Consider the following 24,690-nt stretch of genomic DNA (forward strand, 5'->3'; position numbering starts at 1 on the left):
CAACTTCCGTTGGTCCCAGCCAGCTTGGCCAATTGTGGAGGGCACCTCAGTTATGGAGTGCTTTAATTCCATGTATGAGGCTCGATCCCATCTTCAGTAAAGAATTTGTTGTAGATCAGAAGAAAAATAATTGCTGGGTTCTGGACAAGCTGCTGACTTGAGTTTAGAATGAATCAGGGATCTGGCCTCAAGTACTTGAAAAAGGATGTTTTCAAGCTACAACTTGAAGGAAGATAGAAAATAATAAAACAACCCCCATAGGAGGATATCATAAGTTCCCATCTAGTCAACAGGACATTTCTCTCTCTCTCTCTCTCTCTCTCTCTCTCTCTCTCTCTCTCTCTCTCTCTCTCTCTCTCTCTCTCTCTCATTAAAAAAATCATTTAAGACTTCTGTGCTTTTTTAAGGATAGGAAACTATATATAAAAAACCCATTTTTATCCTACTTGTATAAAGTAACACTGTTGCAAAGTTTGAATCTGGTACCCTTCTAAGAAGATGTCAATTGTTGAGAGAAACTTGCTATGAATTTTTATTTTTTAGAGGTAATTTTTTAGAGGCGATCCATCAATTACTCTGCTTTTTTGCTGAACAATATTGACCTTTTTCAGAATCTAGAGGGGGGGGAAAATACCTTTCAAAGTTGAAACTTTTATATGAGATACTTTAATTCATAAATGCTCCATGTCTAGAACCATCTTATTCAAGTTTCCATATACATGGCATGAGGAAACAAGGGCTCTTAACTTATTCATGGCAATTTAGCTGCTTTTGATTTTGTTATATATGTTTGTTAACTCCATCTTGACCCTGTTATGAATCCACATGGTACTTACTGCTAACAATCTGGTTTTATTCTTTCACTGAAGACAATTATGATGCAAAGATAATTGGGGTTGGAGCAAACAAAAGGAGGAAGAGAAGACCTTGCTTAGATCTTTTCAGGAGCTTTTTGAAAAATCCATAATGAGGAAATGACAGATGCCTGTATACAGGGGATCATAGTACTCCCTTATGAAATATGAACTCCTTACAACTCTGTCTCAGGGAAGATTCCCAGAACAACACAGGATTATGTGCCATAGAACTTGAGAGAGCCGCTATTGTGATATAAAGCAGCAGGTGACTGGGGTAATTCCCTTTACTCCTAAAGCTTGGCTTGGGCTCTGTAGGCTTTGCCTTTTTCTCAGAAACTGGAAGAATGTAGAATGAATGCCAGTGTTTCTCAGGGGTTCCATGGTTTGTTTGTTTGTTTTCTTGCTTGCTTTTGGCATTTCAGGTCCCACATAATTTTATGTTTCTGTAGATGTATTAAGAGCCCCTTGCTGTGATGTCATCCCACAATATTGTGGTATTTTTTTAAAGTTCACACACACACCCCAACCAGCAATTAGCTTTGCAAATTTCTGACTGCTGATACATCACTAAGCTTCAGCCTTTCTAAACCTGGTGAGTACTGTTGATAGGATTCCTCAAAATGCCACCATAGCTGTTAAAAAGGAGCTTTCCTCCTACAGTGGCCAAATATTTAATATAGCCCATTGTTTTGTCAGTGGATTCTCTGTTCACTGTCTTAGTCATGGTGGCCACATGACCCAAGAAGCTGTCTGCGGACAAACGCTGGCTCCCTCGGCCTATTGAGCAAGATGAGCGTGCAACCCCGGAGTCGTCCGCGACTGGACCTAATGGTCAGGGGTACCTTTACCTTTACTTTTTACCACACTCCCCCAGTGCTACACTCAGAGCATGACTTTGTAGGTAGGAACAGAGCCACTGTAAAACAGTGCCCACATTGCAATTTCCCCTCTATCCCCCACTTTCCTGCTTTATACATGCTGATTTACTGTTGCAATCAATACTCAGTGATGCGGGTCTGCTGCCATCACATGTAGTTTTACTGGTAGTTTGGACTGTGGAGTTCACACACCTGGCAGTATAGTGTGCAACTTGAGCATCTACTTTCCTGATTTTGGTCTCGCGTCAAAAGCCATTTGTGGGATGAGTGGGGGAAAGGCTGTCCTTGTGTTCATGATTTCTTCATGTAGCACCATTTAAAAGTTCAGTGTATAAGTTCTATGAAAATGAATTCAAGAGAAAGGTCCTGCCTGAGGTTAAATACATAAGCATGTGATGTCCATTATCCCTAACCTCCATTAAAGTTACAGTTTCACTAGGGTTTGAGACTACTGGGCAATAGAGGGGAAGAATTGTGATAACAGTATACTGGAAGCTTCCTTTGCTGTGGTCATTTTGACCATTCCTGCTTCCCAGTCCATAAATAACAGAAAGGAGAATTTCTGTGGTTATTTCTTTAATTCCTAGATTTGCAACCACAAAGAAAACCCCAATAAAAGCTTATACCATCTGCGCCATCAGCAAAAAAATGTTCTAGACAACTGACTGTTGCAAATAAAATGTCCATTTAACCTAACATGCTGAAATCCATTATCTTCTTCCAGTCCTCCTCGACTTATTTAAGAGCTGTATTCCAGAGAGAACCTCTTCTTCTTCTTCTTCTTCTTCTTCTTCTTCTTCTTCTTCTTCTTCTTCTTCTTCTTCTTCTTCTTCTTCTCCTTCTCCTTCTCCTTCTCCTTCTCCTTCTCCTTCTCCTTCTCCTTCTCCTTCTCCTTCTCCTTCTCCTTCTCCTTCTCCTTCTCCTTCTCCCCACAAGTTCATCTCATGGCTTTGAAAGCTATGCAGTACATTTCCCCTACATAGAATAGACCAGGGGTAGCCAACTCCCAAGAGACGGTGATCTACTCATACTCACAGAGTTAAAAACTGGCAGTGATCTACCCCCTTTTGGGGGGTTCAGGTCAAGGTTGTTGAACTTTTTCTATGAAGGAAAGCCCTGTTTTGGGGGGTTCAGGTCAAAGTTGTTGAGCTTTTTAGGAGGAGGAAAGCCCTGTTTTGGGGGGATTCAGGGCGAAAATGTGAGCTTTTTTTTAGGGGAGCTAAAGTTGTTGAGCTGGTTTGGGGGGAGCCAGTGATCTACCACAGACGTCCAGTGATCTACCGGTAGATCACGATCTACCTGTTGGACGTGCCTGGAATAGACTAATTAGATACATGTGTTTTGATAGAAAAATCCTAATCGTTTATTCTGTGCAACTGGTCAACAGCTAATATTGGCATTTTTTTCAGATAATCCATTATAAGGCACAGAAAATAAATGACTATAGAAGTCATACAATGACAGAGTTGGAAGGGACCCAGAGGGTCATCTAGTCCAATCCTGCACACAGAGCAGTGCAGCCACACCTGTGCTGTGACACCTGCTGCTAATGAATGGAGGGAATGATCACAATCACCTAGTCCAGGCATCCCCAAACTGCGGCCCTCCAGATGTTTTGGCCTACAACTCCCATGATCCCTAGCTAACAGGACCAGTGGCCAGGGATGATGGGAATTGTAGTCCAAAACATCTGGAGGGCCGAAGTTTGGGGATGCCTGACCTAGTCCATAACAGAATCATCTTAAATGTGGACCCATCAGACTCCAGGAATATCTAACATCAATCCAATCCTGTTTAGGGTTAGACTTGGGGAATCTGAAATGGGTCTGATTTTCACCTCCAGGATCCAGCAAGACATATCTAGTTCACCAAAGACAGATTAACTTAAGCAACACTCTTAACTATAGTAATTACAGTTGTTAAGATTTATAGAAATGCTTTAAAATAAATAGTGCCATTTGTTCGTTTTTATTCAGCTGCTGCTAGTGGTTTAAATAAAAACTGCTTAGCTCTATTACATAGAATAGGGTTTGCCAACTTCTTCAGAATTAAAATAATTATAATGTCAATGGACCAAAAACTCTGAAAACTATAGGTTGCCTATGCCTAACTTCCAAAATTTTACGAACAAATAGGGCAACTTTTATATCTTGTAACAGATTTAGATACTGTGAAAATGCAGGGTTTTCTTGCATGGAAAACACAAATCATTGTAAAGCTATGAGTAAGCTGTGTTGGTTGTTCCAAATGAATGTCAGGTAAAGATTTTATACCACATCATTTTTCATTTTACTGGTGTGCCTCATATTTTATAGACAATCTGTTAAGATGTGTCAATAAATGTGTATTTACTATTCTACCTATAAAAACCAGGTGTGTTGGTTATTATCAGACGAAATGTAAAAGATTAAGATAATATAAACAATAAGTCATAAACATTATTTGAAATAGAATTTCTACAAGTCATCATGCTAGAGATGAAAGGCTTGAAAGTGGAGTTTCAATAGAAAGAGAGGGAAGTTTCCAGTGTAAAAACCCTAAGCCTAGCTCTGATGGTTCAAAAGATATTGGATAGTAAACCTGCCACAAAGAAATGACTAAATCTTGCCAAACCTGCATCCCAGACAAATGTGATTTTATGAGAAGTCAACATTTTCTGAGTTATTTTTAATGTGACATTTTGGAGATGGTATGCAGGTGGGGTAGAACTATTTTTAAAACAAATCATTCCATCCCATGCTTCTGATACTTACTATATAGCTTTCTCATAGAACATTATGCAGGACATATGCATAGAACTAACTAAGTGGTGGGATACATGCTTAGCCTGCTTAGCCTTGGGCAAAGCCAAAACAAGTGGCATTAAATCCAACACCAAATGAACATCTGGTTCCAAGCATGCCCTACTTATATGGGAAGGCAGTGGACCAGAACAAAGAGTATGGCTTGTAGTCTCCACTCTTTTCCGACCCTGATGCCTCACCCCCTGACCCGCCTGGTGTAGCTGCCCCTTACTGCCATTGAAGACAGCATGGCCATTCCATTCCCCTTCTTAAAAAAACTCATTAGTTTTAGTTATTCAGTCTTTACAATCACATTTAGTTTGTAACTGGCATTTGTGCTAGTTGCCCATTGCTGTCTACAGGAGACCAGATTGCTAGGGTAAGCAAAAGCATTCCTTGAGATTCTTTTGCCCTTTGAACACTCTGGTCATTAGTTTCGGAAAGAATGAAAAATTAACTACGTAGTTAATTTTTTTCAATTCGTCCCAAACAAATGCGCACCTCTGCAAAGCATATATCGTTGACATTAGAAATGCAACTGTAAATTGTTCTATCCCCAGCAAAGCTACTGCCCCCTTATTTTGTAGGTATGGGCTACTGAGCTGTTAACAACAGAAACTGTGAAAACACATAAGTAAAGTGATTAGCAAAACAGGGTTAGTTAGCCATCTCTAGGACTCATCATTCTTCTAAAGGGTAGAGTTTAATTCTGTTCTGTATGGCATCATTCTATACATGCAGCAGAATGAAGTAGGAAAGTCCAGAGTTGGTAGAATGGACTGCACTACATCATACCACACTTAAAATGCTCCTCATCCTCCTCCTCCTTCCACCTCCTCCTCCTCCCCCCCTCTCCCCTCCTTGCTTAAAATAGAAAAAGAAAAGGCTGGTCCCTGTGTAGTTGTTGGTTGGTGTTACTTGCAGCAAGTTTTTCTTTTAAATGTGCAGCCTGAAGTCCATTCCATCTACCATCTCAGGATTCCACCACCTGCTTTTACTACATCTGTGCACCAAACCAACCCCATTAGATAAATTATCTCAGTGTTCAAGTTCGGATTCCAATGTGGAGCAGATTATAAATCATTGTTCAGTGGGAAGGATGTGCATTTTCCATCTGGAAATAACATATTTCAAGGCAAATATCTTGAAAGTATTCAGGTAGGTAGCTGTGTTGGTCTGATGCAGTCGAAATAAAATAAAATAAATAAATAAACAAATAAGAATTTATTAAAAATTGTATATCTGAAAGAAGTGTGCATGCACACAAAAGTTTATACCCAGAACAAACTTAGTTGGTCTCTAAGGTGCTACTGGACAATTTTTTAATATATTTTTTAATCTTGAAAGTATGTTAGTTTCATTTTTCTGGACAGACATGTGAGCAAAATCCACAACCGTCTTGATTAATTGTGTTTAAACTGATCTATATACAAGTAGTGGGAGGGGGGTGGAATTAGAAATAATTAATGCTTTAATACATTTTGCCTGCAATGCCCACTGAATAAGATATGTAGAGGTTATTGAGGTGCTGCCATTTTGAAAACGGCTGCAACAGTACTTTGCTCTGTATGTGTGAAACCAACACCATACGAGATGCTGCTGCTTTTCCATTCTCAGAGAAAGCAGATAAGTAATTTTTTCAAATGCAGTTATTAGATGATGTACAAAGATGAACTCTGTTGTCCCTTGCTAAGGAGCTTAATAAACATTGCATCTTGAATGAAATGCTACAATTCTCTGCCACTTAGTGATGATAAATGAAACTGTGTTTCAGGCCTCCCGCATTTCAAGATTCAGCAGACTCTACCACTCTGTGCGTGAATGGAAGCCACACTACTCAGCATATAAAACAGGAATGCCGAAGCGATTACAAGGGCCTTTCTGAGGTTTCCACACATAGAGGGATTACCGAAGGAATGGAACTGAGAAGCTCAGGCAGCTTTCATCCTGAAATAGACCTAATGAACAATGGCCTTACAAATTCACTTTCATCATACTTGTTTAATAATGAACACAGCTCCTCCCTGGGCTCATTGTCACTCAGCAGCCCTCAGCATCCAAGCAGGCACCAGGCAAGCAACCTGAAGAAGAGATGCATCTCCATGTTGCCGTCTTCCGCTGATGGGATAGATATTACAACTATCATCCGCACGTCACAAACGTCACTGGTTACCTGCGTGAATGGACTGCGGACTAATTCAGCTGGCATTTCCCCTTCTCCCAGAGAGATCGCTCTCCACAGTACGCAGAAAGCCTCTCGTCCCCAGTCTTGTTCCCAGCCTGGGAACCATTGTCATCTTCCTTCCCCTTCGGTATGCCTTGTACCCATTTCCACTGAAATTGTCCGAGGTGACTGTGATCATTCGCAAATGCAGCAAACGGGAGAAAATGCAAGCCTCTGTCTTATAATGAACAGTGCTAGTGTTCCTCATCAAGACACTTCACATAGCAGTCAGAAGTTGAATTTTTTAAAACAAGAACCACTTGATGAATATTCTTCCACCTCAGATCTTTTCCAGCATAACCAAGAGCTGCCACCACCTTATCATTTGCACCAGCAGCGAAGCCAAACTCAAGGGACGCTGTCTCATTTACATGCTTCCATGTCTCCAAAGACAAACGAATGCGATGAGCAGGAGACCAGCAATGGCAAGCAGGCCTGTCGGTGGATTGATTGTAGCGCTGCCTATGATCAACAAGATGAACTGGTCCGGCACATAGAAAAAACACACATTGATCAAAGGAAAGGAGAGGACTTTACTTGCTTCTGGACAGGCTGTGTCCGTCGGTATAAACCTTTCAATGCTCGTTATAAACTGCTGATTCACATGAGGGTTCATTCTGGAGAAAAACCAAACAAGTGCATGGTAAGTCTGGAATATATTTATTTGACTAGAAACACGCTAATGTCTCTGGACTTCTTCCTCCTCTTAAAAATCCTCTTCCAGCATTATCAGGGTGCTTTTTCCAAGCAGGATTTGACTAAAAACATACATTCTGAGTTCTTTGCACTTTTCCTTCCTCAACAATATCATTCCAGCACAGTAATATTTTCCGGCAATTTGGTTTGTAATGCTTCTAAGACGATTTTGGGTGTTGTGAGGGGCACGGAATATATACATATGGGAGGGAGTGTCTGAGATATAAATGTTGCAATGTCAAAGAATAATATTTTGTTGCCCTCTGCAAAAGCTTGACTCCTAATACAGTTGTTTATTTTCAAAATGGCCATTGAAACATTAGTATGATGATCAAAGCAGCCTGCAGCCATTTGACATGAAGGGTCAGCGTGCCTCTGGTGACATTTAAATCAAACATGAAATACATTTAATGAAAATTATTTTCATTCTGCCTTTTGAGCAGTATTCCAACTGAGCAGAAGCCTTTATAATTATAGATGACAGAAAAGGAAGGGAATCCTAGTAGTAGTAGTAGTAATTATTATTATTATTATCATTAACAATTGCAGTTGAGCATGACATAAAACTTTTAGGATGGCTTTCATTTAACTTTCAAAAGACGAGTTTTGAAATAAAGCTGTTTTCTTCTGATCAGGCAGATCTAAGCCACATTATAATTCCAAAGAGAGCGTCTTGGAACAGTGTTGTTTCTGCCTGTGTTATCACAATAATGTGGGCAATTAAAATAAAAGCTAATGACTTGCAGTTGGCTTTCCACATGCTGAAAGCAGCAATAATATGAAACCCTGAATAGAATAGATAACAACAAGGAAAGATTGGTCAGAACTTCCAAACCCAGCAGTGAAATATGAAACTCTTGTTTGCAACCCCAAATGTATTGCTTACAAAGGAATAACCACACCAGCAGATTGGGTTGCCTCATCAAAACATCAGCAAGTAGAAGCACTTTGGAGATTTGGTGCGGGGGTTGGGGGAGAGGTTTCAGTGGAGTACAGTGGAGATGTGCTCTGAAAAAAAGAACACTCGTTACATACTATGGCTGTGATATTCTGGAATGGCAAGCATTCCCTTTAAACTAAGATGTCCTTTTAAATTAAAAAAGAGCAAGAAGACTTTATAGCAAGCATTGGGGAATATTGGAGCTATTCCCCCCACCCTGTAGTTATTACCAAGCACAGTCATAGGGTAAGGAATAATAACATAGGTCTAGTTATACTTCCTTATGATGCTGATGTATTGCTCATAAGCATATCTAGGTATACATGAATGGTTGTGTGAGGAAGTTAAACAATGTAGTGAAACAGTAGGTGGTCTGCTCTAGTTTCTTCTATGCATAGGCCATAGGCCATTCTCTATGTCCCATATTATGCTTTCTGTACTGTATTTCTTTATAGTTTCTATGATTTTACTTTATTTAACCTCAATACTCTGTTCAATTTATTATTTAATATTTTGAAATATCAAGACAACAAAGAATCTGCTTTATATGTACGTCTTATCCTCCTTATCTGAAACTATATTATGTATATATTATGGCACCCTTTAAATCTTTCCATTAAGCTCAAAATGGTAAATTGATGGTGTCTCTGTTTGTGCATTCATGACCAGACATCTAAAAACAATTAAATAGTATTCACAGCTTTCCTAAAAAAGCACATTGCTTTCTAGATACTAATTGTGAACAAATAAGATTTACCCGAAAATTAGTTTATCGGAAAAACCATCACTAGTTAACATGCCAATCAGAACAGATAATTTATGTAGTAATAGAGGGAAGCATCATGTAGAAATTTAAACCTCCAGTTTGCATCTTCTAAAGACACATTGTGCTGCGTTGGAGTTAGAAATTTGAAACTATGAAAATATCTGGATTACTCAGCAGAGTTGGCTATATAATTTTGTAAGTTGTTTTTAAAAAGGTGGTTAAAACAAATGTACTGGCTTCATTTTTCTCTTTGTCTCTTTTATAAAAGTTTGTTTTAAGATTAGAAAAGCTTGGTTAAGTTGCTTTTTTATAGTGATGAAAGATGTGGTGTAGAAATCTAGATTTACTCGACAGCAAGAAATACCCTCTTCCATATTTTCTTTGAAGTATGTGTTTGACAGCTATTTTATCGAGTATAGCAGTTTTCTAATGTTACCTTCCCAGTTAGCATTTCACACAAACCAGCTGTTATAATTCAGGGTAAGGAAAACTGTGAGATTCCTTTCTTTATGTTGCTGTGTTAATCTGTATTAAATAATGAGCAACACTGGAAGAATATTGAGTTGCAAATAGGCCATGAAATAGTTGCATACGCTTTAAATAATTAATCTATTTTTCATGTATAACAGAAGACTTTCAGTACTGGTGACAGAGCAATATTTTGAATGTGCTTTTGTGACCCAGTCAGAATGAAAGAACCTAGCACAACAAAACAAGTTGTGATGCCCGGGGAGACTGTTAATAACTGTTTAGTAACTATGAGTAAAGTAAAGGAGAGTTAAATATTTGAAGTAAAGAATGCATCTTTGGGACTCTGAAGGGACTGTTAAAATGTATATTTCTCGCCAACGTTGGTTTTAAAATGTTAAAAGGTTAAGATATTAAGGAAACATATCTTCAAAATCATTGCTGTACTAGGACTATATGAATTTGTGCTTTTTGCTGCAATATTACTGTAAAAAAATGTGTTTTCTTTGGAAAAAGTTTATAACTACGAGTTCAAAGTATGAATTATTTTGTGCAAATTGATGCCCTGCGTGAGTTTAGAAACAATTAGCAGATTTTTTTTCTAAAGTCAAGATCCGTAACAACAACCAGTGGTCATTGTTGGGTGGTTGCTGTGGCCCTGTACTTCTCCCTCTCCCCACCCCCCCCAAGTGATTCCTTTTTCTCTTGATGTCCTTCCAAAGCACATTTTTATTTTCTTTGATTATGGGTATCTTTCCAGTCTGTTCTGCAAAATTTGTTGGCTGAATATGCATCGAACGTGTTCACAGGAGGCTGGCAACAAGTAGCTCCCTGTCTATATGCATAAAAGCTCCTGTCCATGTAAAATTATTAATTTCTTATGACAGGCTTTGCTACTATGTACTGTAATAGACAAAGGAATTTTGGAATTCAGGCTACTTGAGAACAGGAAATACATGAGACATTTTGATTGAAAAGTAAATGGTCCACTAAAATGGCAGTTAATCCTTTTATTATCTTTCCAACAGCAGTTTCCACAATACTTTCATGAGGTAAGCTTCCTTTCAGTCCAACTGTAACACTCATCATTACAGCTGGTTTAAATTTAGCCAGTGTGCTCTTTTCTCAGCAGCAGACAGAGGAAAAGTAAAATTCTATCTGCTGTAAAGGAATTACTGATATATTTTTTGGGGGTGGGGGCAGGTTCATTTTTACATTTGGTGCCAAAATCTTTATGAGTCCTTTTGTATTATCTTCTAGAATATTCTAATTAATTGATTCCTTTTCTACATTGTATCCTTCATTTGCGTGTGGATATGCACTTTCTCCTGGTCTTATTCTCTTTTTATTCCTTGGGCTGTGTAAGTAGTCTGAAGGAAACTACCTAATCTCCTTGCAATATCCTGTTATGTTTCATACTTAACTTGTGTTATTTTAGTTTTATTAAATTTGGTGCTCATCTGCATTATGATCAGAAATATATCCAACAAAAATAATGATGCAATGCCTCTAAGACTTGAACTTTTGAAGATTAATTTCAAGCTTTTGTAGATTTGGTGTCCCAGACAATTGGAATTTTGATTGTCTGAGAGCAAAAAACTATCCAACTTAAATATTTTCAGTTTAAAGCCTCCCCACCCAAGATTTATCATATCATCTTTTACTTTCACCATAATTTTGATTAACAATTAATAGTGATCCCAGTCTTGTACAATAATCTTTAAGTCCCTGTTTGCAAATGTAAATATGTATGTTATTTCCACCAGAAGAGGTGGGGTGGGGCTATTGAGGTATAATTTACAAAATACGGTACTATCTATCTTTCCCTTCTGTGTTGTAGCCTTTATGTAAAGTGATAAAAATGTCAGTCTTCACAAAGTGTGTTTATATTATTAATAAAAGACAACTTACAAGAAGCTTAATGAAGTGTTGAAGAATATAACTTTAAGTTGCAGAATTTTATTATTTTAAACCTGAGTATGTACGTTTAAAAATTTCGCAAGGATGACAGCTGTCCAATGATGATTCATGAATATATAATTTTCCAGAGTGGTAGCTGTGTTATTCTGTTGCCACAAAAATAAAAAAGTGACTTGTGAATCCTTAAAAACTAAAAATAAGTGGCATAAGCTTTTGTGGACCAGGGTTCCCTTCATCAGGCGCATGAAAATTTATATTGAGTTGCTGATATATACACACATGCACATTGTTCTGGTGTGTAGTGGTGGTGGTGTTCATGTAATTGTAAATGGTGACATTAGAGGGGAATAAAACACGGAAAGCACAGGCAGTGACCATTACATTGTTAACAACAATGTGTCATGAAATATAGTGTAGGTATTCACCTACACTGTTTTATGCTTGTTTTCCTTTACCTAAATGAAGGCAAGACACCTTGCTTCACTGGGTTCTTTCAGTCTTTGCCTAGTTGAGTAGGAGCTGGTTTTGAAAAAGCGGGCTCTGCACTCATTGAACCATTTGGTAGGGAATGCTGGCATAGGTCTTTCCCACAGAACTGATGGCCTTCAACATGTTTCTGATTCATGGCTTGCTGATGCCCCGGTTGACCTATGGAATGCAGAGATTAGTTTAATGGTTGACATTACAGCTCCTAGATCAGGGGTGTCAAACTCAAATTCATCGGGGGCCGCATCAGCAGTTTGGTCACCCTCAAAGGGCCAGTAGTATCTGTAGGACTATGTGTCCACTCTTTATTATCATAAATTATTGTCACTGCATTCAGTTATTACTGTTTTTTGTAATAATGTAAGTAATAACTAGCTCTGAAAGCAGAAACATAGTCAGAATAATGGCAAGTAGATATTCAAATGTACAATTATTGTACAATTTATTGAAAAATGATTTTTGGTAACTGCACTGGGTGGTGGAGGCTCGCTAGGGTTTCATGCAGGACCTTTGCAGAGCTACTAGTACCTGGAGATGCTGGGGTCCTTCTGCATGCAGGACAGATGTTCTGCCAGTGAGCCACCACCCTTCACCAAAGGGACTGGCTGAGATTGAATCACTGGAGCTGTTCTCCTGGTTCCAGGGTTTAAGGGTTTAAGTATAAAGCAGCATCCTACCGTGTTTTCCCTTTTTTAAGACACCGTCTTATAACTTTTTTTCCTCAAAAAACACAGGGTGGCTTATTTTCGGTGGGTGTCTTTTTATTATTATTACTGCAAGTGGTTCCAGCAGCACGCGCAGAGGTTCATCTGGACCTGAGTCTTTTTTTCTTCTTTTTGGTACCAGGTGAAAACGTTGTATTACCCCAGACTTTTTAGATGTGGTTTTATGACCATGCTACTGCTGATTTTTTTTAAAAAAAATGTGTTCTTTAAAGTTGGTTTGAATGAGACTCAAGCCCCTGGGAGCCGGCAGGAGGAGGAGGAGGCTTGCTGGGACGTCACCCAGCAGCGCGCGCAGAGCGCCCCGAAGCCTCAGGAAGCCGGGAGGAGGAGGAGGAGGAGGAGGCTTGCTGGGTCGTTACCCAGCAGCGCGCGCAGAGTGCCCCTAGCCTCCGGCAGCCAGCAGCAGCAACGCTCCCAGAGACTCGGGGCGCTCCACACGCGCTGCTGGGTGACGACCCGGCAAGCCTCCTCCTCCTCCTGCCAGCTCCCAGAGGCTTGGGTCGGCACCCAGCAGCGTGCGCAGAGCGCCCCGAGTCTCTGGGAGTGTTGCTGCTGCTGGCTGCACTTTGAATCCTCCTGCTCCTCCACGCGGCGCTGCTGGGTGCTTTGTCTGTGCTTCAGCAGCAGCCGTTTCCAGGCGCCGAGCCGTGGCAGGAGGAGGAGGATTCAAAGTGCTACAGAGCACTGCTGCGTCGCAGAGGATCGGGACTCTCCGTGCGGCGCTGCTGGGCGCTGACCTGGCAAGCTACCTCCTCCTTCTCCTGCTGTGGCTCGGGGTGCTCCATGCAGCACTGCTCCAGCCGCCTTTCTACCCCCCCAGGCCCCAGCTGTTTGTCGGCGCTTTGTCGGCGCGGCGCTTCAGCAGCAAGGTCCCGCTGCTGGGTCCCGCTGGCTGGGGCGCTTGGCGGGCCACATGACGAGGTCTGGCGGGCCGGATTTGGCCCCCGGGCCTTGTGTTTGACACCCATGTCCTAGATGTTCTCTTTTAGTTTGCGAAGTCTGCATTGCAACTCCTCTGCCCAGAGTTGAGGGATGAAACAGTTGGATAGATTAGATCAGGGTCCCCAAACTAAGGCCCAGGGGCCGGATGCGCCCCAATCACCTCCTAAATCCGGCCCTCGGATGGTCCGGGAATCAGCATGTTTTTACATGAGTAGAATGTGTCCTTTTATTTAAAATGCATATCTGGGTTATTTGTGGGGCATAGGAATTTCTTGATATATTTTTTTCAAAATATAGGCCCCCCCCCACAAGGTCTGAGGGACAGTGGACCGGCCCCCTGCTGAAAAAGTTTGCTGACCCCTGATCATAAGTGGCAAAAGACTTGATGTAAATGCTACCAAACACAGGCTAGAACTTATTGCTGATTCTATTCTGTGGTGGTGATATTGGCAAAGAAGCATACTCTTTTGGTCCATTGCAACTACACCCCCATACCGATATAAAGGAAACTTTGGGAGACTGCTGTAACATGTTTGCTGTGAACATCAGAAAGAATGCTAAGTATATCCTTTTCTATGTGGATGCCATAGTTGACACAAGATAGTCCATTGATGAGTCTGGAGCATCATATAGTTTTCTTTTGTGGGATGGGCTTCATTTGTTCCAACCTGAGAATGGTGACAAGATGCTTGAAGGATTTTGGCCCACTTTTCAATTCTATCCTTGCCCTTTCATGCTTTTTACTTCTAGTCCAAGGGGGTAATTCCAGGCATCTTTAAAGAGGTATTCCTAATTGTTGTTAAGGAGGTAGTTGCAGGACATTTCTAGAAGCTCTCTGAGGACACTGCTTGGATTTATTTCAGTTTGGTTTCAGAAACTTTCTTAGTCAGCTTAATGCAGGTGTGGGAAACCTCCAGATGTTGCTTAACTACAACTCACAACATCCCTGGCCATAGGCCATGCCTGCTGGGGCTGATGGGAGTTGTAGTTCAGCAACATTGGGAGGGCCAAATATTTCTGTCACCTGTCCTAATGGGTAATGTGTAGTGGGAAAGTGTAAGAGGGAACCCTGCTTCTTCTAGATCTCTTTGTGGTGGTTGATATTATTGATCATGGTGTCATTCTGTATAAGCTTTTTGGCATGGGTGTTTTGCTTGTTCCATTCCTGACCTGCAGGGCTGATCCCAGGTAGTAGTGGTGGAAGACTACAGTTTAACTCTGTGGCACTGATGCTGCAAAATCCCACAAGCATCTCTCTTGTTCCCCCGGCCTGTTTAAGATCTGTTTATTGAATATTGGATTGTAAACATTTATGATTCTATAGAGATTTGTTTTTGTGAATTGTATCTTGACTTGATCAACATAAAGTAACTTATTGAAAAAGTAAATGATTTTTTTAAAAAATCAAACAATTAAAGGAAATTGTAAATAATAGCAATCATATACTTTTTGTGGTACTACTTTCTGTTAAGAACTGTAGTGCAAGCTTGGATTATTAGACTTACTCAGCAAAGTGGTCCAGACTCTCTGTGTTGTTTTATTCTTCCTATGTGTAGAGATAGCGTGTCCACAAAGAAGTTCCTGTGTCCAGATACCATGCAACTTGCTTTGCTGAATAACTTATATTGGCCTTTCTTTTGAAATTGCACCCAAGGCATTTAAAAATGGGAAATGGAAAAAGCATGTTCTCATAATCCAACTCGGTAAAGTTTGCACAACTTGCTCTTTGTTTCATCATCCCAACAATAAATCTTTCATTTGTGTCAGCTGAGAGTGCCTACTAAGTCTGCAAGTGATTACTTCTATGAATTGTGTTGGTACCTTTGCAGTACATGGGTGAACGATAAAATGGGGAGTTTTTCAAGACTCTTTTATGGTCTAGCAGGAAGCCTCTAACAAAACAGTCCTGATGCATGGGGTTTCATCCAAGTGTTTCTAATCTCTTACTCCGTTAACCTCTGTGTGCAGGTTAAACAAGTTAAAATTATTCCTTTACACTGTGAAAATTAACGTTATCTGATCAGAAATGGTTTTGAGCATCCTTCAGAGTGCAAGTTGACACAGTAAAAAAAATTAGACTTGTGCATTGTCTGTTGAACCTTGAGAACAGAATTCCAATATTTTGCCTGAAGTGAGGGAAGGTTAGTCATTTGCATCCTCATTCACAGAGAGAGGCCAGCAATGATTGAAGCCCACCGTATCCAGGACCCCCAACACTATCTCAAGACATTTTGCTGCCACACATTAAAAGCCATCTGGACTGGCAGTGGTTTTTTCCTTCAGCACTGGTGATGGGATGGTGTACTCCACTTCACCTAAGGTAGCAAACTAGCTTTGGATATGCAGAGCAGACCACATGGCACACCCCCCTCTGTTGTCTTAGCAAGTTGCTGCTGCTTGCTCACTGCTTTTCTTGGTACCTGCCTGCTGCTCACTCAAATATTGCAATGTAGTAGTGTCAGCATGCATCATGTGAGCAGAGCAACATGCATGTACACATGGTGCATGTTGGAACGGATGGCTTGGAGTGGCTTCTTCTTTGCCTGTTCTCTCCGTCAGGGGCCTTTCCACACAGAATTGTCTGAGACATATTGAGAGGGGGACTTGGCCAGGCAGCCCAGAAACGTAAGCAGTTCCACCAAGGTGCCTGCTCAAAGGGAAGAGAACAGGAGAGGGACTTAAGAAGAACAGCTGGAGAACCTGCTGCTCAGAACTTAAGTAGAGCCTTGCTCAGAAAATGAACATAGGGATGGAGTAACACCCCTATGGGGAAAGGTTGCAGCATTTGGGAACTTTTAGTTTAGAGAAATAGTGAGTGAGAAGTGACATAATAGAAGTTTATAAAGTTTATAAAATTATGCATAGCATGGAGACAATGGTTAGAGATTTTTTTTTGTCCCTCCCATAACACTAGAACGCATGGATATCCAGTGAAGCTGAATGTTGGAAGACTCGGGACAAGTAAAAGAAAGTACTTATTTGAACAGCACATAAACTATGAAACTTGCTCTTACTCGAGGCAATGGTAACCACCATCCTGGCTGGCTTTAAAAGAGGAGTAAACAAATTCATTGAGATTATCAATGGCTACTAGCCCTAATGGCTGTGCTCTGTCTTCACAGTCAGAGGTCATAATGCTTCTGAATACTAATTGCTGTCAACCCCAGGCAAGGAGAGGGCTCTTGTGGTGGGGTCCTGTTTCAAGGTTTGCCACAGGTATCTGGATGGCCACTGTGAGAACAGGATACTGGACTAGTTAGATAATTGACCTGATCCAGCAGACTGTTCTTGCATTGTTATGATGGCTAAGCTTACTCATGAGTCTTTTGCTATATACCTAGCCAAAAAATTTTGGAATTCCAAGTATGCTATGTTAAGTGGATCACCTCTACCTGTATGCTTGTTGACACTCTCAAAGGTTTGTGAGGGACTTGCCCGTGCAGAAGCTATGCTGGCTTTGCTTCAGCCCTTATTGTTCTGTGTGCTTGGTTAGTTTATCTTTAACAATATTTTCTACCAGTTTCCCCAGAAAGTCACTTCCGACGTAGAAGGAGGTGAGATTGTGGGCAGGCCACGAGCCTGAGCACGTGCTGGGAGAATGGCTGCCATTCTCCCAGCCCATTGGCTGGCTCCCAGACGCGGCGCTCCCTTGGCGTGTCCAATCAGGACACTCCAAGGGGGCGTGGCTCGCTAATTTGAGTGAGTGCGCGGCTGGGATTCAGTCTCTCCTGACCCCCCCCCCAGCCGCTTCGTTTTTCCTGCCCACCCTCCCTTTAGGCAGGGCCCTTCTTTGACATTGCTATGGACCTCGGTTGGTCGCCATTGAGGGGCCTGGAAGGAATTTTCCCACTTGGTGAATTGGCTCTGGCCTGGTGGTTTTCGCCTACCTCGTAGCAACTCGTCACAACTTTAGTTTTTGGCAGTAGGCATTGGATTATCTCTGAAAGGTTACAGGTGGGGGGGTTTGCTGCCATCACCTCCCCCCAAAATGCTGAAGGGTACTCCCTTAAGGAGTCCGGGGCGTGGCCAAGTCCGAAGCCGTGGTAGGTGAGGGCCAAAAGGCACGCCCCCTAGCGGTGGCCCCAGGGTGAGTCCTAGTTGATATGCATCGCAGGACTCACCCAACGGTGGTTAACCCTTCACAGACTGCCAGCAGAACGGGCTGGAGTCGGATATAGATGGTTAGATCCAATGCCTAAGCCAATACCTCTCTATATCCGTAATCAATAAAGTTGTGCCTTTTAACGCCCATTAACCTTATGCAATTTGTCCAATGTCTTTATTTACTCTGGGAGGGATCGGGGTATCGCCACACAACCAATATTTGGCTAACCAGCCAGTAATTTCCAGGACCATCCTGAACCTGTATGGTGTTACATTGACCATCTTCCAATCTTTATGTATGGAGGCTGATCTTAGGAACAAATTACTCTTTTTGTTAGCAGGCCAGCAATTTCACATTTAGGTTATTTGAGTACTCTCCAGTGGATGCCGTCAAGGCCCAGTGATCTGCCAGTTTTTATTTTGTGTGTTTGGCCCAGCTCTTAATCTCTCCTCACTGCTATGTGCTTCAGTTCCTCAGACTCCCTTCCTACCAAAGTTAGTTATTTCAGGCACTGGAACTTGCCCTATATCTTCCATTGTGAAGACAAATACAAATAATTAATTGAGCTCCTCAGCAGTTTCCTTATCTTACTTAGCACACCTTCGACTCCCTTGCTATCTAAGTGTCTCCTGCTACTAATATATTTAAAGAACTTCTTGTTGTTCATCTATACACTTTTAGCGATGTGCATCTCAATTTTTTTTTTAGCATCCCTTATTGTTTGCTTGCACTTCTTTTGCCAAAGTTTGTGTTCCGTTTTGTTCTCTTCATTTGAATAAGACTTCGATTTTTCTTTTAAGAAAGCCAACGTCTTGAGATACAAACTTGTTTGCCTATGCCATTGCTAGGCCTTAATCAAAGCCCAAGTCATTAGGGGTCTAATGCTAATTTGTATGTGACCAAACTCTGTTTTCCATGGTTAATTTTGCCCCCCCCCCTTTAGTGGGGAAAGAGCATGTTCCTTCCCTGCTTGTTCCCATCATATCACTTGGAAGTTGGTACAAATGTGTTCCAATAATACTTTGTATTAAACAAATTCATAGGGATTTATTGGCAAATAGGACAAAGCTAAAAGTTTTAATTCCAAGCCGTTAGCAAGCAGGATCATGTCTAGGCTGAAACACTGCAAGTGACTGCTTGTGCTTCTTTAGCCCATTGAGCCATCTGTCATGGATGCTTTAGTTGTGATTCCTGCATTGCAAGGAATTGGACAGATGACTTTTGGGGTTCCTTCCAACACTACAATTCTATGGTTCTTTAAACAATTGACTGCATTTTTATATAGAATATAGCAGGGAACTAAGGCCCGGGGGCCGGATGTGGCCCAATCACCTTCTAAATCCGGCCCGTGGACGGTCCAGGAATCAGCATGTTTTTACATGAGTAGAATGTGTCCTTTTATTTAAAATGCATCTCTGGGTTATTTGTGGGGCCTGCCTGGTGTTTTTACATGAGTAGAATGTGTGCTTTTATTTAAAATGCATCTAGGGTTATTCGTGGGGCATAGGAATTCGTTCATATCCCCCCCCCGAAATATAGTCCCCCCCAGGTCTGAGGGACAGTGGACCGGCCCCCTGCTGAAAAAGTTTCCTGACCCCTGGAATATGGGATCTGTGCTTTGCATATAAACAATGACTGTAATATGTTCATGTTACGATTCACATTTCTAATCTTACAAGAGCAATCTATATTAGTAATGTTGTTGAGTTGTTGCTTTAAAAAGAAACACACACACTTAAGTGGTGGATTAGAGTTAATTAGTTAAAATGTTCTAGGGAGTTTATCCCCATATTAGAAGAACAGCCAGCTGACTTTCATGTCCGGAACTATAGGAGTTCCATTTTGTTGTGGCAAGTCTCCATCTCTCATTTTAGTGTCTTTGGCACTCACTAAGAGGATAGGAAATTAAAGAATTGTTTGAAAACATGGAACACTGGCTTTTAAGGGAAGATTAAAAGAGTGAATTGTGTCCAGCTTGCCCAAAGAAAGCACTAAGGGAGATGGGGGGGGGGAGGGAATATTTGCTTAGAAGGGTTCAGGAAGCGATAAGTAAGAGTTAACAGGATGAAAAAGAGCAAAGCCAAAATTGAAGAGGATCAAAAATAAACTTTCTTGTGAGGCCTCCTGTGCTATTAAATATTTTTATGGAAGGTCCGTCATTACTGGAAACAATTCTCAAATCACTTGCTTCAAAGTATTCACACTACTATTAATGGAACTTCTTCATTTTATGTTAGTTTTTAGCATTAAACTCAAGAAGCCACACATTCTGGGTTAGTCACTGGACGTTATCCAGGTTAAATGGTTGTTTATCTGCAGTCTGAGGCTATAAAAAGCAGCAACTGCACATTTCCCCCTTCTCTTGAACCTCCTTCATTTCATTGGCTGCTGTTTACAAAACAGGAAAATGTCTAGTGTGTGGTGATGTCATCTTTTGGTGAAGGGTATGTAAGAAATCTGATTGATGATGATATAGTTTTCAGCGGTAACCACATGATCTCCGTAACATTCCATAACATCCAGTTTCAGTCTGAGTTACCTATAATTGGATTTGAAAAAAATAACTAGATATTGCTGACCTAGATAAGTAGAATCATACAGAAAGTAAGTTTTACATGGATTTCATAGATTTCAAAGAAGATAGGAATGTAACACCTCCAGAGGAATAATATCCAAGGGAAGGTCAGAAGATTGCCCTTGGGTTAATTTGTTCAAAGGAGGGTTATTTCCAGAAGAACTGCACCAGAGAGCGAAAGGGCAAAAATATAATTTCATAGTAATTCCTCTATAAGTGTAGTGTAATTTTTTTATATGAAAAAAAACAACTAGAGAATTTGAGGGGTAAAGAAATTAACACCTCCAGGATGGTGTCGTCCAAATATTTTGTTGTGAATACAATGTGTACTAAAGGTAATTCAAACGGCATCATTTACTTGATGGAATTTACATTTTTATAATTGATTGCTTCCTATTTTTGTGTGCAGTTTTGATATAGTTTTCAAGATATTATTTCCATTGTTATGTGCGTGTCAGTTTCTATGACAGGAGCCCTATGTTAGCGTTGACTGCGCACACAATTGGAATTGCATGACAAGGTAGGACCACACTTGTTGGCCCCACCTTCTGTCTGCTGGGTCCCCATCACTTGACCCCACCTCTATCCCTGTAGTGGAGAAGCGTGGTTTCGAAAGAAAAATATCAAATATAGTTCAGGACACTGAGACCCAGTAACTTAGCTGCCAAGTATCCGGTTTTTCACGGGAAACCCCCAAATTTTAATCCGTTTCCCGCTGTTCTCCCAAATGGAGAAAAATCCCGGAAATCCCCCGGATTTCCTACCTGCCAGGGAACCTCCATTTTGGGTGCCACTCTGCCCATGTGTGGGCACCGGAAATCAGGCAGAGTGGTACCGGAAGTCGCTTCTACGCATGCCTGGTGGCCATTTTGGTGATGGCCGCCACCATGTGGCCACTACCAAGATGGCTTCCAGGCATGCGTAGAAGCGACTTCCGGTGCCGCTTTGCTTGATTTCTGGTGCCCACACATGGGCGGAGCAGCCCCGAAAGTTGCTTCTACGCAACTTCCGGTGCCGCGCCGCTGCTGATCCCGCATTTTTCAGCGGGAGACTTGGCAGGTATGCCCAGTAATAGTGGACAAGGAGGTAGATCTTTTCTGGGCCTTGTCCCTATAGATTCAACATAAAGCATTTTGGATGGCTAAAATTAAGCAGCCTAAAACAAATTTACCTCTATCTTGTCTTCTACTGTATGCCACAACTGGTCTTGAGTTGCTGAGCACACTTAATGGCCACTCTGTCTCCAGTCCATTCCTCTCATGTCTCATGAAAAATACTTCCATATAACTTAAATTCACACTGCGATTCCACTCCCACTTACTGTGCACTCATAGCATTTCCAGTGCTGGGATTTTAACTCCTAGTTACACAACATTATCCAAAGTGCATATGTATCTTGTGTTTTGTTAGAAGATGTGTTGTTTCTCAAGCCAGCTTCACATTGATTGGCAAGGTGTGAACACATTTGCATAGGGTAAAGACATCCCTGGCCTATCAATGCCCCCTGGTATGTAGGCAAACAGAAACAAATTGAAGCTAGGGAGGAAACAACTTTGAAACGCTCCCACTTAATTGCATTCTAAGGCAGTAATGTCAATGCATCCTGATTTGGAGAAGTACCCTCTTTTCTGTCATTTAACTAACTTGAACCACCTCCTCAGGTTCCATAATGTCACCCTAGATGACCTGCTCTTGCACATTGACCTCTAATTTCTCTCATGGCTGACTCAAGGTCACTTTAATACTATGTGGCCAGTGCAGTAGGTGATGTGAGACCTCTGTGACACGGTAGCAACTGGAGAATGGGTAAGGGTTTGAGTATCTACCTTCTGTCTTGGGATCGATCCAGAAAGTGTTAAGCTTTTTATGTAATCATTTATGTGTACATTCGTACATTGGGTTGTATCCCATGCTGCACAAATGATGTTCTACTTGTGAGAACTTGCCCTTCCTCTCCTCTCTCCTTGCTGTCCCAAAATCTGATCTGGAGGGTCCCTCAACTCATTTGACTAGTGCTTGCAAAAGGCAGCCATGGGGTGCTTGCCTCTGTCACCTCTGTCAAACCCTCCTCCCAGGGCCTCAGTTTCTAAGCATTCAACCCCACTTTAAATGCTTGTGACATAGATCCTCTATCACTGCAAGGCGATGGATCAGGTTTGTGGTGTGCAAAAGCCTCCAACAGTGCAACATAAACTAATTTTGGCATTTGCCACTGCAGAACAGTATGAACTTTCCCACCAGCCACAATTGGTTTCATGGCATGTGAAAACCACTTCTATAAATCCCTATTGTTGTCCCTTATAGTTTGCCTTGGTGTGTACTTTGCTTCATTACCAAATGGAGTTTATTTAAGTTTATATTTAAGCAACTTACTCTTGGGTTTTAAAGTTGGTTTTTCCAAGGACAATTTGTGAAAGCATCCATTGTAACATAAACAAAACCATTTTTTTTCTTTTTAAAAAACTGGCTCACTCTTACTTTAAATCCATGGTGTTATGCCCAGAAATTATTTGGAGCACACGAAACTAATGTGCAGCTCTGCCACCTTAGACAAAATAGACAGTAAAATCTGTAGCTTATATTGTGTGGTTTGGATTGCGATATTGTATTGACAACATTGTAATTGTTTTAATGCTGTTTTTCCTTGCCATCAATTGTACCATAATATAGGGAGAAAATGAAAATAAAGACTGGAGCATTGGCTTAAATGTACTAACTGGTAAACAACAAAACTACAAATTATAATTTTTTGGACTATTGCAAACCAATTTCGATTGTGAAAGTGACTTTAATCCTGATTTCTGACTATTGGGAGCCTACAATAGTTGTATTCATGGCCTCAGTCTGGTTCTGATTATTTTTATATGCATTTTTCAACTTGGACACAGGCAGCACTCACTTTTAAGTTGCTTTAAAATGTAACCTTGTTACCAGATATTGTGATATTTCCCTCAAAAACATGACCTGGATGTAGACAATGGAAATGCAGCCGAAACCTCTCATGGTCACAATAAAGGCACCATGAAGATACGGAGCTGTAAGTCATCACAAAATCTAAAGTGGTGTTTATTTGGAGTACGGGGTAAATGCTAGGTATTAATTTGAGTCAGGACTAAGAGCACATTTTCAGTGCTGTGAACCATGTGAAGTGAATGTTACAAAAATCCAATGCAAAAGGTATTTTTCATCGCTAGGAAATAATGTTAAGACTGTGGGAGCAATTTGCGTGCCGAGGTACCAAGACATCCCCCCCAATAACTCATACTTCACACAATATTTTAAGTTTAAGGTTTTTGGCATTAGTTTGGCCACAACTTTATTTAAATACAACTGAATGTGAGTGGTTGCTTAGGCATTGGTTCTTGCTCTCTGTCCCTCGCCTGGGACAGATCTGACTCCCACTAGCCTAGTAGGGAAGCCAGTAGGTGAGCACCCTCTGGGAGAGGTCGGGGCAGGGGCCCAAGCCCTTGACCTCATCCCTCTGATGCTCCCCGAGGCCCTGGCCCCTAACAGGGATAAACGGACAAACATGTTGAGCCCCAGGATTCCTTTAAAGGAATACCCCTAAAGGCAGCAGCAACCATGAGGGGCAGGCCCAACCAAAATGCGTACCCCCCCACCATCCAATTTGAACCAATGCCTAACCGCCAACCTTACAAGTTGTGACTTATTGCAGTGTAGTAGGCAAAAACCACCTGGCACCAGCCAATCAGCCAAGTGGCAAAATTCCTACCAGGCCCCTGATCCAAAACAGGCGACCCCATGAGAGGCGCAGCAAGGTCAATGCAAAAACACCTAAAATTAGAGGAGGGTGGGCGGGAGATTCGTTGCGGGCAGCAAAAGTGGAACTGAAAGCTGCTCGCTAAGCATATATAGGGTTTAGGCTGTCAATCATTTGCTACAAGCAAATTTCCCCAGCAACAGCACACCCACCAATCCAACCCTGGGATGTCTTGTTAACCTTTCCGCAACCCATGTTCTCCTCTAGGGGGAGAATCTGCTTTAGCAGGTTGCACTAGTATACTGTTTGTCCACCAGCCCATTGATTATTTCATTATGTAGAAAAAGGCAGTGTATATGCATAGCCCATCTAGGAGAAGGAAAACTCTTATCCTAAACCTCTGCTGCCTTGTGGGATATCCTTGGGAAAAGAAAAAGCTAAGGAGTAAACCCTACACAAATCCAGAGTGGAGTTCCTAAGATGGTTGGCACCTTGTACACCTCCTTCCAGCAAATCGTGCAACAAAGCTGGTGCCAGACATATTGCTCTGCTTTCCTTTGGACCACATCAGTGAGGCCGGGAGGGGGCTCTTTTCATCTGGGCA

General features: G+C 41.4%; 1 protein-coding gene across 1 annotated transcript in view; it reads left to right on the forward strand.

Moving 5' to 3' along the window:
* The window catches only part of GLIS1 (GLIS family zinc finger 1), a 197,087-nt gene that overhangs the window by 80,730 nt on the left and 91,667 nt on the right, over nt 1–24,690 (forward strand). Inside the window, exon 4 of the mRNA XM_060276899.1 lies at nt 6,293–7,385. Coding sequence (XP_060132882.1) covers nt 6,293–7,385 — 1,093 coding nt within the window. The remainder of the gene's footprint in view (nt 1–6,292; nt 7,386–24,690) is intronic.

Source organism: Zootoca vivipara, chromosome 7, assembly GCF_963506605.1.
Source record: "Zootoca vivipara chromosome 7, rZooViv1.1, whole genome shotgun sequence".
Lineage (NCBI taxonomy): Eukaryota > Metazoa > Chordata > Lepidosauria > Squamata > Lacertidae > Zootoca > Zootoca vivipara.